The 14,221-nt window shown below is 37.9% G+C and overlaps 1 protein-coding gene across 1 annotated transcript; it reads right to left on the bottom strand.

The window, feature by feature from the left end:
• Window positions 1-4,048: 4,048 nt before the first annotated feature.
• On the bottom strand, window positions 4,049-7,275 carry LOC146377517 (myelin-associated glycoprotein-like). The gene is made up of 8 exons (XM_084942625.1): window positions 7,227-7,275; window positions 6,665-7,024; window positions 6,027-6,308; window positions 4,847-5,116; window positions 4,679-4,769; window positions 4,349-4,441; window positions 4,173-4,236; window positions 4,049-4,084 (listed from the first exon to the last, which is right to left on the bottom strand). The coding sequence occupies exons 1-8, from the start codon at window positions 7,273-7,275 to the stop codon at window positions 4,049-4,051; spliced, it is 1,245 nt and encodes a 414-aa protein (XP_084798751.1).
• Window positions 7,276-14,221: the final 6,946 nt, after the last annotated feature.

Below are 14,221 nucleotides of genomic sequence, written 5' to 3'. Positions count from 1 at the left end.
TAATCGACGCGAGAAGGGGCGTGAACCCTGATGTTATAAAACACTTCCACGTGTATTCTTAGCAGGAGACGTTTTGCTGGTGTGATGCTGTATACTTCTCCTCCTGCGTGTGTTTAATAAACTCTTTGTCTGATTGCACTCTCCTGGGCCTCTGTTGGTTTGTTCTGTTGCTCAACATTTTCGAATTCGGGACACAGGCAAAACAGAAACTGTTAAACTGGAAAAGAAAAAACCCAACTAATTTTACTCATACAATCTGGAAGTTGTGTTCTCCCTATATTAAAGCTGCTGTACAGAATCTGCAAAACAAACTGGGTTGTCAGCCCTGGCACTGCATTACCATATTGAGCTTCAGTCAGAGGAAGTCACGGTTGCCAAAAACTTTTTGAAGCTCAAGAGTGAGGCTGGTGCCATTCCAGATATGTTAACATTGTACAATCTTCTGGATAATCAGATCTTCCCCACACTGAAAACTGTTATTCAGGTTGCCCTAACAAACCCAGCTAGCAGCTGTAGCTGTGAAAGGTCTTTTAGTGTCTTGAGTCAGCTCCATACCTGGCTGAGAAGGACCATGGGTCAAAGCAGACTCCAGCACCTGGCTGTGATGTCAGTTGAGAAAGAGATGCTTGAGAGACTTGACCACCAAAATGTGATAGACAGATTTACCAACCTCAAGGTGAGGCGACATAGGATAAAAGAAAAGAAAAAATCTGCAGAGCAATAGTAGTATCTGCAGTAAAGATCTTTTCATACATTGTATACATTGTACCATAGGCCAAGGTGTCTCAATTTTTTTAGTTTTGTAATAATATTTTGTACATTTCAAGGACTTTTCTATTTTTGGAGTGTTTTTTTATGTATCTGTATTATATTATACATACACATTAAAAGTGAATCTCTGTCCAAAAAATGCACTCAGTTTACTTTTTACTCACTGTGAGCATCATTCATTATTCTCCCGCAGTAATTAAGGTTAGGATGTGTATTTTTTAAAATTCAAATCCATTCTTCTTTAGCAGCATTTAAATAACCTTTATCAGATTTGATGGTTTTGTTACAAACTTTTCAAAAAAGTGTTTTGCTTTTCTTTCACAAATGTGGGGATTCAATTGTGTTAAAATGTACAAAACAGTGATGTCATGTTTTGTGACGAGGACCCAGGGACAGAGAGACTTGGTGAATTTAAGAATCTTATGATTTAATAAAGAAATTTGCAGACTTGCACAGAGAGGGTACAATTATGATGACTGATAATGGAGATGAAGACAACAGACGATGAGGACAGGGAGGAACAGGGGTTTAAATGCACCAAGGAGACAGTCAGAGGGAACTTGGGACAACTGGAGACATATAAGGATGCAGGGACTGACAGAGACAGGGAAGACCTCTCATCGTGACAACTAAAGTTTACCTTGCCTGGATGGGCAGCTCTCTGGGTGCTCAGCACCCCCAAAGCTCTGATCCTAGAATCGCCCCTGAGTGTAACAGAGGGAAGTGAACACACATGGAGAAACAGCTGACACAATTGACCATAATGGCATCACAGTGGAAGTGTAAAATACGCACATAGAACATGGAAACAAGACTTTCAGAATAAACAGGAAACAGGACAACAAGAACCACACAGACAAGAACCATGATAGGTAGACACACAAACCAGGGAGACTTACTACAGGGGGAGATGACACAAAAGGATCTAAAAAACAAAGGACTAAAATGGCAGAAATTAACTAGATAAGCTAAACTGAAAATAGAACACAAATGAATAACAAAATACAACGAAACTGGGTCACAGTTTCGTTGTATTTCATAGTTAGCATCAAATTAGTGGCTTTAAAAGGTTAAAGAAGAAAGTAAAAGCAGAAGAAAATGCACATTTAAAAAAGCAGCATAATATGACATTACTCTACAGTATATGTGAAAAAGGTGAGATTGTGTGTTTGATAAAATTGAAGCAATGAAAACCGTGAAACAACCCATCATTATACGTGATTGTGAATAAGAGAAATGGTATTAGGTATTTTTTTTCTGATAGTCAATTATGCTTAATTGCTTAATACTGATCAGAATATAATCAGGTATGTTTAACCCTTTCACGCATAGTGGTCACTACAGTAGACAGCTATTCAAGGGCTATTTTCTTGTATTTGTGTCAGTGTCGATGGTATACTTGCACATAAACCACTACACTGGACATTGATGTCTCACTCTATACACATAAATTGTCCACCTAAACGAACATGTAAAAAACTCTTTAAAAAGTACATGTTTAAAAAATGAAGTTCTAAAATATTCTTTTTATGCCTAAAGATGAATAAAAAATACTTAAATATGTATCTAGAATATCTAGAATATGAAAATATCAGAAAAAAATTTAAACAAAAAAGGAATTATGTTATTTTTTTTACTTAACCTTTTGTACTATTCTTCATAGTGTTCTTCTTCCCATTAACTCTGATTTCCAGCTTCCTGAATTCCTGAAAGTTGTGGTGGTGGTTAATTTCTGATGTTTTCAGTTTGTTGTTTTCTGGACTGATGGTGTCCGTTAGTTTACATCAGCTTCATATGACTTCAAATATTAATCACTTTTTTTTTTTTTTTTTTTTACACACATGCTTTACTCTGTGACTTTTGAGCATCTTTTTCTTGGTTTTATTTTGTGCTTTGTAATGTTTAATGAAGAATAAACCATATTCCATTTTATCTATTGTTGCATGTTCATGTTTTTCAATATTTCAAATTCAGATTTTTTGCTGAACCTTTTCAGGAACTGCTATATTTAAATTTTGGTTACCACAGCCCCATCTTCTGACCAGTATTAATATTTTCATTGACTACTGAGTCACAGTCTGTTTAAATATCTTTGATATAAAGGTCTGTGTTAACTTGAGTTGAAAGCAAGCTGTCTCTGGCACAGATGATTGTTGTAAGTCTTTGAATTAAACTTTTTCCACACATTTCTAACAACAGAAAGATCAAACTAATAAAACTCTGAGCAATTCCACTAATCTCGATCAAATATTCAAAATCATTTTTTCAAAGCAGCATTTACTACATTTGTTCACCTTGGCATGCTGGCCTGCAAAATCCAGACCTGATTACCAATTAGTCTCACTCGTGTTGCACTTCTTGAAATTGAATTGCAAGAACTTTGGTCATGTATCAAAATATAAAACAGGCCGTGAGTATATTGCAGTGGTCCTAGGAAACAGAAGGAAATTAGCATAGAATGTGTAACATGGCTTCATGAAGCAAAAACATACATGAATAATTCTGATGGTAGTTTTTTTATTTTAAAACATCACTGTGTAAACGATTGTGTAAGACATAAAATATGGTTGAATAACACACTTTTTTTGTTCTTTATTTCATTTTGCATAAATGCCCAGGACTAATCTATAGTTATTCTCCACAAATACCCACACCCCATGAAGGTCAAATATCCTTCAACTAGACCTGTGCTGATAGACCAATATCATATAACTTGCCTGATGTTGTATTTGATAACCCATAACAACTCTTAACAAAGGTAATAATAAAGAAAAATGATATTGAGTATAAATAATGAACAACATAGTTTCAAAACATTTTTAGTAATTTGACAAGTTTGCACATAATTTAATCAGACAATATGTTGCGATAATTTTGAACATGAGTACATTCTTAGTGTAGATTTTTACAAACCTACAGTAAGCATGTACAAATGTGAATTACACATTTGTGAAAAAAATATGTCATATGTTATATACTTCATAATAATAATTCGGCGATTTAATTTTTTAAAATCTGCAACCTTTGCGACCTAGCAACTTAAAGATTTTTACAATACGTTATTGGTAATTTTTTAAACAATATAATTTGATAAGCCAAAGGAAATGTTCTAGATGAAATTAACAAGAGCATTTTAACAAATACTATTTACTTACTCTATTTTCCAAAGAAAGTGTGAAAAACATATGATAGAAATATGCGATAAAGTTGCGCAAGGATGTTTTTCTTGATTCATATCAGAAGACACAAACATGGACCGCAGCTGGTTTTCCACACGCTACACATTGTTGTATATTGACTCATCGCAGTCAGTCTGCACAGAGAAACAAGATTAATTCACTCCCCTTTTCATGCATGCACAAAATGAATGAACTAATGAAGAAAACATTACTTATCCCTACATTGCCATAGACAGGAGAGTTGTTGTACATGTCAGGGCAAGGGATATCCTTACAGCGGTTTTTTCTGGAAAAAGAATGCAAGAGGTAAAGATTAAATCTAATTGCATATCTTCTTAAATCATATTTAATCATCAGTAAGATTTGTTTGTTTTCAAACAGAAGTGAAGAAATAAAACATTTTTGGTGGGGCACTATGAGGGAGCTCCACAGGTCTGTCTGACATCATGTTGCTCAGGTTAGTGGTTGTTGTGTCTCTTGATCTCCCCCTGCTGGCAGTAAAATGTTTTTAATTAAATGAGAAAGGAAACTGACACTTGTCACAGCCTCTAACCAAAAAGACATACATTTATTTAAAATATCTATAGATAGATAGATAGATAGATAGATATGCACACACACACACATACATTGTGGTGTTCATTTGGTTGTAATTATGACTATTATTTCACAAATGATGCAATAATAACAAACGCTTATTTTCAATGATTATGTTCATGACAACTTACCATTTTTTAACAACTCCCACTCCACTTCCTATCAGAATAATCAGCAAAATCACACCTGCTCCAGATGAGATAAGAATATTCTGCATGTTGTCTGTCCAGATAGAAACCATAATGAGTGTTTTTGTCATGTAAAAACAGAGAGATCAGTACATCCTAAGTTTTTCTTACCATTAACAGGTAAAGAGAGCAAGATGTTGTCATATCCCACCACGTTGTTTGCCAGGCACTGCACACGCCTGAAAGACCCAAAGTCTGTCTGCAGAGTCCCAGTAGTAACAGAGCCATTCATGTCTACTTTGCTGCTTTGCAGGACTCTGTCACCAAAAATAAAATAGACCATGCTGGGAGGCTCGGACTCTACGATACAGTCACACTTTATGATGCCGTTCTCAGAGGAGCACTTTGAGGAAGTCTTGATGTCAGGGGCAGCTTTAAGGACAAGAAATATAATTAGTGGGGATTTATCATATCCTGTTAGCATCACTGGAGAACTTCAGGTGTACAGATTCTCCCTCATTTACATCTGACTTATACTCAACCTTTAAATTAAAGCTTTAAAATCTAAATCAAATCAAAATGTATTCCTATACCACATTTAAAAGCAACACAGTTGACCAAAGTGTTTTACAATTAATTAAGAACAAGAGAAAACAATAGAAAAACAAATAATGCATTAACAAACATAAAACAAGCGTGATGCTACTCAAACTAAACTTGAATTAAAAGCCAACGTTAAAAAAGTGAGTTTTAAGATACAATTTAAAAAGACTGAATAGACTCTGAAATACGAATATCATCTGGCAGATTATTCCAGAGTCTAGGCACTGCAACTGCGAAGGCCCGATCTCCTCTATGCTTCAATCGAGACCTTGGCTGTAGTAAGAGCATCTGGCCAGACGATCTCAGTGCTCTTTTGGGGTTATACATGTTGAGGAGTTTGCTTAAATAACTGGGCGCCATATCATTTAACTTTAAAAGTAAGTGAAAGAATCTTAAAATCAACATGATATTAGACAGGGAGCCAGTGTAAATTTGCTAAAACTGGAGTGATGTGTTCATACATTCTAACACTAAAAGACGTGCAGCAGCATTTTGGTCTAACTGCAAGCAATGGAGAAATGAGTGTTGAAGACCCAAATAGAGAGAATTGCAGTAGTCCAGTCCAGAGGTGATGAAGGATTGAAAAAGTTTTTCTAGGTCTTTTGGAGGAAAATAAGGCTTTGCTCTGGCAATTTCACATAACTGATAAAAACGGGTTTTCACCCGTTTTCACCCGTTTCACCCGAATTTGATTATCTGCACTGGTAGAATTATCTGCTATTAGTATAAACTGATATAGTACAATTACATTTTACTTGAAGTATCTTAGATGTTTCCAGGTGGAGCCCTCGATGGTATGTTACTCTGCATTTTAAAGGCTTGTTGTGATCAGAGCGGTTTGGGCGAAAGGTCAGAGTAGATGTTGAATTCCACTGGCCTTCATGAAGCTGCTGTGTTTGATTTTGCTGTTCTCCAGAGTGACTCCAGATGAAAGAAGGTGGATATGTGGGGCAGGAGTGAAACACGGAGCAGGATGCAGACACATTCTCACCCTCCTTTACTTCCTCTTGCACAGATAAATCAGGTTGACCTGTGTTAACAAAAAAGATTATGGTCATAAACCGAATGCAGTTGTGATGGTAAGTGTACTGTATTGGAAATACAAATGCACTTAAGCAGTATAGCTGCTGATGTTGTGTTTTATGCAGCTTTCAATTTTGATCAAGTGAATTGATTTGATAAGTATTTAACTGTGAAAAGTAAAATAGATTAAAAACAGTGACTGGGCATAGGGATTATTTAATGGAGAGATATTTCCTATTTTATTGCAAACAAAACAGTGAAAACATCCGTTGGATATTACTGATGTTATCTTTTCACAAATATAGTTATGCTAAGATTCACAACATGCTTACAATAATTTTTAAAATAAATTATTTTACATACTGACTGAAATAGAGACTTTGTTATTTTTGTAGGAGTACTTGTCATAGTCTTTGATTTCAATCCGAAAATAAAACGTCCCTCCATCACTTTCTTGAAGATCATCAATCATCAGAGAACAATTCTTCTTGCTGAGGTCTCCCAGCAGCTTTGTCCTATTCCGAAACTGATCCAGAGTTTGAAATGCATCAGAATGACAGATGACTTGATCATTGTCATTGTACCAAATCCCTGTAAAGCTTGTGGTATTGGTTTTTGGATCTGGGTAGTTATAAGAGCAGGGGATCACCACACATGATCCAAGGAGACCTTTCACTGAGGATGACACAGCAGCAGTCCAAGATGAAGCTTCAGGTTGAGTCACTGCAATAAATTTGAGAGCAAAACGTGATGAAGAAAAGAACAAAAACAGGGTAACCAATGAGAGGAAGACAATGCACAGGACAAAATCTTAATAATGATTTTTTTTTTCCTCAGCTAAATAAGATAAAAAAAAACAAAAAAATCACATACTGTTTAACTCTGTATATTTTAAGAATTTATACATTATACAGAACACACATACCCTTGGAGCAAATGCATATGGACAACAAAAGCCACTGTAGAGCATTCATCTCTTCACTTCAGCAAATAAAGTGATAAAGCTGCTGTTTTTTCTTTTTGTAAAAATATGACATGATAGTTTCTGTTCTGCTTTTCACACAGTACATTTAAGTCAAACACAAAATCTCACCTTTGTTTCATATATTGTATGTCTGTGAAAGGTCTCAGTGATCCAGGTCATCTTAGTCTAAGTAGCTTGGAAAGAAAAGTGTCTGGACTTCTTTAAGTTGCTTTAAGACCTTTCACCTCTCATCCGAGAAGCTTCTTCAGTTCTAAGGTCAAATGGTGGAGAGTCCCAGATTTTAAGCCCTGTGGGAGTTTCCCCAAGAGGGACATGGACCCCCTATTTGTCCTCTACCTAATCACATGAGCAAAGGTGTGAAAACGGGTGTGGGTCACAATCAGCCAAGGTTTCAGGTGAACCCACCATGAAAGCTAGCCCCACCCTATCATGTGATTTACTGAGGTCAAATGGCCAAGGATGTGGGTGGGTGTTAAGGTGTCTGGGAAGGGATCTCAAAACTGGATTATAGATAGCAGAGAATTGGTGTTGTAAGCCACTAACCTTGTTCAAAGGTGGCCGTTCACAGAGGACATAGATGGCTTCTTTCACTCTCCTTTTAAACCATTTGTCTTCTCTTTCCAAAATGTGAACATTGGCATCCTTGAAAGAGTGACCTTTGTCCTTTAGGTGCAGATGAACAGCTGAGCCTTGTCCTGCCGAGGTGGCTCTTCTATGTTTTGCCATGTGGCTCTTTCCCCTCCACATTTTCTGGAGCTTTTCTCTGAGCGCTTGGTACTTCTCCAGCTTCTTGTGTTCATTCTTCCTGATGTCGCTGTCATTCGGTATCGCTATGTCTATCACTGTGGCCATCTTACTCTGTCCAACACTACTATACAACCACTATACCTAAGATAATATAACTATATTTATACACACACACATAAGCACATGAGCGTGGCACAGAAAGGAATTGGCAAGAATATCAGAGGAGCGAAACACCAGTAGAACAGTCACCTGAGACTACAAGGCTAGACACACCAATCTGCGCACTGCCTGGATTGGTTACAACAGTGACTCCCAAACTTTTTTTGCTGGGTCCCCCTTTGTTTTACAAGAAAGATGTTGCACCATAATATTCAACATTGCTATCAATACATTTTTCAAAAAATGCCTCTCTGTGCAAAATGGGTTTAAAAACATAAACAACTGTGGGATACTGTTTGTCCGTGATTTAGACAGGGGGAACAAATTGTAGCAGGATGAGCCTGATATTATTTGTATCCCACTGTAACTTTACTGTATAAAGAGCTCACATCTCCAAAATGTCAGGAGTAGTTAGTCAAGAAGTGTTTGTGAACTGAAAATCAAGAATGTGGGATACTGTTTGTCCGTGATTTGAACAGCCCAGCGCTGCTCCCGACGAAGGGAAAACCAATTCTGCAGGGGAGTTCTACCTTGGCAGTTGTGCAGGTGAAATCAAAGGGAAGATATGCTTCACCATATTTTCTAGTCTTTGGCTTAGAATGAAGTTGGTTTGGAAACATATTCAGCTATGCTTCATCTCCTGCTTTGCGTTTGTGTGGGCGCCCCGTGCTGGCAGTGTCCAAGCGTTGTTGTTTTTTTTCCCCTTTTCATACTGCGCCCCCCCTGCAATGGCTCTGTGCCCGCCCACACTTTGGGAAAGTCTGGGTTACAAGAAGGACTATGAAATGCCTGGAATGCCTAGAACTGTACAAGATCAACAGGACCCTAAGAGCCTTCATCAGGAACTTAATGGGACTGTGGCATACAACACTAGAGGCCAACTTCAAGCCCATAGCATAAGTCACCATCAAGCCAAGGAGATGCTCTGTCCCCAGCGCTGTTCTGCATAGGCCTGAACACCCCACCAGCTGCATGCTCAGTGAATACCCTAAGCAGAAACCCAAGAGAGAGGAGGAAGAGGAGGAACTACCATGGAAGGACAGACCCCTGCACTGTATGCATCACCGGCAGATAGAGGAGGTGGCTGACATCCAGAAATCCTACCAGTGGCTTGACAAAGCTGGACTGAAAGAGGCACAGAGGCACTAATCATGGCAGCACAGGAGCAAGCTCTGAGCACAAGATCCATAGAGGCTGGGGTCTATCACACCAGCCAAGACCCCAGCTAAGATACTACACAGGACCCTCAAGCTCCCAGGCCTCTGATAGAGGACCTGAGCCTGAAGGATAGACCGCAAAAGGGGAATTTTATTTTTATTTTTTTTATTTTTTACAAATATAAATCACGTGACAAATGAGGCCCCAATTCTCTGAAATGACACGGCATCGGCTTTTTATGTTATTCGAACTGTTCAAAAGACGCAGGAATTGGATCTGAGGTGATTCTGAGGTTGAGGTGGATATTGTAAGCCCATTATTGTGCCATCAAACAGGTTAAAAAACACAGACATAAAAGCACTGTTTAATGAGGCTTTGTGTGCTCAACCTTTTGGCAAAGCAATTGGCCGTCTGTGATGAGTGAGCACAAGGAGAATAAAAGTTTACAGGACAGAATACCTTTCAGCAGAGAATGAGGCCATGAGCTGGTCCATAAATGCTGACTCTTAACTGGAAATGATGGGATGCAGTTGTGTTGGGAAAAGAGTGGGAAGCTGGACTAACCAGGAGGAAGGAACCTGGATTTTGTGGCAGGAACAGAAAAAGACTGTCCCACAACTTAACACTCAGCCTGGACTTTGCTACAGCTGGGTTCATGCAGCGTTTTCTGCTTTTTCAGAAACAAAGGCAATCTGTACTTAAGTTACAATCATTTAAAGATTAATTTCAAATTACTTGGGTTTTTTTTTTGTTTTACTAGTTTATGTTTGTGGATTTGATGTATTCTATTACATGCGTATGATATGAAGATTAACTTAAGAAGAAATAGCTGTTTCCTATTAGTCCACAGACCTAGATTTGTCTACATAGAATAGGAAGAAATAATTAGCAGAAGACAAGTTTTTACTGAAGGTGTCTTTACTAAAGGAAAGTAATGGAGAAAGCAAAAAGATATTTCTGTACGATGCTGTATTTTGTGTTGTGGCTCTTACCGAGGGCGGCCTCAATGGTAAAGTGCAGACAAGAACCCTGTAGGAGGTCCTTAACTACAGGAATCTGAGTAAAACCTTTCTGTAGAGCTGATTGGAATTCAGCTTCAAGTCAATGGCACTTTTAACTGTTCTGTTAAAATGTTTAGATTCTTGTTTAAGCCCTGTTCGTTGTTTACTTATTTTTATTTGAGTACTAAATTTGTCTTCGGCTCATTTGTTTCTTAAACAGCAGAAGTAGCTGCTATGGATGCGTAAAAAACCCTCACACGTCTTGTTGTCCCATTTCCTTTTGTCTCAGTTTTAAATTACCAAGACAAGAGTTAAAGCAATTAAAATGATGTGTTATTCACTAGACCATACACAACTGCGAAAGAAATTTGCACATTCATTTCAGAATAGAAAAAAGTGACACAGCTCACAGTTTCAGTTCCTCTCCAGTGTTTATAGTGAGAGAAACAGTTCGTGTATGAGCTCTGTCCTGGTTCACATGGGCCTCCTAAATGTCTCTCTACTTATTGAGCCATCCCTTGACTTTTTGTCAGATAATTAAAGTGACAAAAATTTGTGTTCAGGCTCAATATCTATTGTTCTTGAAAGTTAAAATATCAGTGAATCAAAATCAAATCTCTTGTTCTTTTTCAGTGCACCTGACCTTTAGTGTGGGTCAGCCAGTTGCAGCTTTTTGCCTCAGTCACAAACTTCTGCATTAACATTTAGCTATACCTTGTCAGCCCTTTCCAGACCTTATTCCCCTCACCACATCCTGACTTTCCTTTCCAAGTGATATTGTGAATATGTGTTAATATGGTGCTACGGCTAATTGTAGCCACATCTGTCACTGCAGCCGTCTTCCTCTGCTTGTCCACCACTACTATGTCCGGTTGGTTAGCCAACACCAGTTTGTCTGTTTGTATCTGTCCACAGGATATTAGCTCATTTATTTTCAACCACCCTAGGGGGCTTTTCTTGTTTTGCCTTAGGGACTTCCAGGTCATACTCAGCACAGATGTGTCTGTATACTATGCTGGCCACTTGTTTATGGCGTTCCACGTATGACCCTTGCACCCTGCTGTTATGTGCTGGATTGTCTCAGGGGCATCTTTACACAGCCTGCACCTGGTGTGGTAGACCCCAGCTCCTCTATTTCTTGTGCTTAGAGATTGTTCCTGTGCTGCCATGACTGGTATGTCTGTGCTGTCTTTCAGTCCAGGAACCGGCAGGACTTCTGGATGTCAGCCAATTCTTATATCTGTCTGTAGTACATACCATGCAAGGGCCTGTCCTTCCATAGTGGTTCCTCCTCTTGTTCCTCTTCTTTCTTTGGTTTCTGCTGCCTGAAATATTCACTAAGCATGTGATTGGTTGTGACCATCCTCCCGATAGATATATAGATATGTAGATGAATATGTATGTATAACTATGTATCTACTGTATGTCTCTTGTGTCTCTGCTGAAATTTCCAATGGTGGACTTCTGAGATCCAATCTTCTGAACTGCTCATCTCAAAGGTTATTTCATGTCTTCATTTTATGTTACTTTACTTCGATTTGTCCTCAGCACATTTTCACAAGAATATTTATTTTACCATTTGTTATTTATTGTACTCCCTTTTAAACCAGTTGTAGTAACATTTTGTCTTTAAAACTGTTTGTCTATCAGACTTTACTCAATACATTTATTAAATCATAGACATTTTTAAAGTAGACATTCAGAGATCAGAGTGCCACACACAGTACATACGCTTCGTCATATTTCCCGTCTTAGCTTTCAGGAGACTTTCGTTTGTCTCATTATCTCCGTCTCTCTCCGCCTTTCTTTTCGTCACCGTTAAATATTTTTTCCATTTTTCTTGCAGGTTTGTTTACGACACTTCATATCTCCTGCTCTGTGCTCTGTCTGTGTGTGTGTTCGTGCATGCTTGGTGCCAAAAACCCTGCCACCTACTGTAGTAGAACTGCAATTACACTTTATTCTAGGGAAAAAGAAGCATGTTCCGCGGGTCACAGATGGCGCGCCCCACTATTTGAGAAGGACTGCCTAAATCTATTGGTCAGGTTAAACAGATTTATATTTACTTAGTTATATTCTGATCAGTAGAAGCATAATTAACTATCAGCAAAATTAGATTCTTTCTTTGAGCATTACAACATTTAATGCTATTTCTCTCATTCAAAATCATCTATAATGATGGGCATGAATGGATTGGTGACACAGCCTCTTCTCAGTCCCAGGTGTGAATATAAAAGCTGGATCATGTCTACACACAAAATCCAGACATTAGACCAGACATGTTCACTACTCCAACCACATTTCTCAGTAAAAATATTGATCAGGCTTATATTTTTGATTTTTCTTGTGGTTTTTGATTAAGATTAAAGATCTTAATCTACCATTAGGATATATGGAAAAATAATAAATGAGAATGGTTCTGTTTCAGCCTTCAGATCAACTTTTATACATGGGTGGGGCGACTTCAAGCATGACCCCATATCGCACAACAATTTATATTAGGCCTGCACTTTTGCAGAACTGTTTTCAAAGTCTGAAAGGTTTTGAGGGAAAAAAAACTAAACATTTAGATTTTTTGGTTCACTCGCTGTTTTGAAAACTGCATGAACAAAATTTAAAAAAAAATGTGAAAAGAAATGCAAAAAAAAAGAAAAGAAAAAAAGAAATTGTGTTTCAAAACCAAAAAAGAACAAGAACAAAAACAAATTAACAAGAAACTCAAAATCCTGGGTCCAAGACCCAGGAGACCCAGGAACCATTACTTTTAGTTCCAATCAGGCTATCTTCAAAGTAGCCAAATGTTTCAAGTCTATTATCAAATGTGCCCCATTTTATACACAAACATTGAAATTAGGCACATGGTTCTGAAAATACAAAGTCATGTATCAGCATCATGATTCCAAACTGCTACACTCTCCACTGGTCTCACTCAAATAATATAAATCAGGCAAATGATATAGTTCAGGCAAATCTCTGAATACAATCATGGCTGATGTTATGGCTACCTCTCCCAAGACAGCCTCAAGAATGAAGGAGGAGATACCAGAAGACAGGCTGTTACACAAAGAAAGCTAGGCAGGCCATAAAAGTAATACCAGCAGGACTGGCATCTCTTCCTTTATATTCCACTTGGGCATATTTATGATTAAGTTATTAGAAACAGGCTCCAAAACGGTGGCATGAAGGCCCAACATCCTTTAGCGGAACCTGTGCTGACAGACCAGCATTATCCACCTTAACTGGTTTTTGATAACCCATGACACAAATAATAAAAGACATCATTGAACTCAAATAATGAACAAAATAGTTATTGACTTAGTTATTGACTTAATAATTCTTCTTAAGGGCAAATAATTGATAGCACATTACTGTCAGACTCTATGCTGCAATAATAACTCAGAATTATTATTATTAGTTATTATTAAAAATGATCCATTTCTTATATTTTGTTACATAAGAAATTATTTAGGGCAGCACTGTGGTGGAGTGGCTGGCACTGTTGCCTCACAGCAGGAAGGTCCTGAGTCTCCACCACCTGACCGGGCCTTTCTATGTGGAGGTTGCATGTTCTCCCTGTGTTTGCATGGGTTCTCTCTGGGTACTCTGGCTTCCTCTCACAGTCCAAAGACATGCAGTTAGTGGGGTTGGTCTAAATTACCCGTAGGTGTGAATGTGAGTACGAATGGTTGCCTGACTCTATGTGTTAGCCCCCCTTTTTTTATTACACTCATTTATATAATGAGTTAAATAAAAATCAAAACTTAAATATCTTTAGTAACCAGACAACTTTGGTATTATTAGAGTACTTTATTGGTAATAATTCAAAGCACATCATTTGATAACAAGTAAAGAAATCCTCTGAGAGCAACA

Source organism: Perissodus microlepis, chromosome 11 (assembly GCF_051167445.1).
Source record: "Perissodus microlepis isolate ML-2025 ecotype Zambia chromosome 11, ASM5116744v1, whole genome shotgun sequence".
Lineage (NCBI taxonomy): Eukaryota > Metazoa > Chordata > Actinopteri > Cichliformes > Cichlidae > Perissodus > Perissodus microlepis.
This window is presented reverse-complemented; position numbering and strand designations above follow the sequence as displayed.

Excerpts from the sequence above, each read along its gene's own strand:
- LOC146377517 (XM_084942625.1), bottom strand. The coding sequence starts at position 7,275 with ATGAATGCTCTACAGTGGCTTTTGTTGTCCATATGCATTTGCTCCAAG. Across the intron at positions 7,025-7,226 it reads CATATGCATTTGCTCCAAGG|TGACTCAACCTGAAGCTTCA; the intron begins GTATGTGTGTTC and ends AATTTATTGCAG. Across the intron at positions 6,309-6,664 it reads CAAAGTCTCTATTTCAGTCA|GTCAACCTGATTTATCTGTG; the intron begins GTATGTAAAATA and ends TTGTTAACACAG.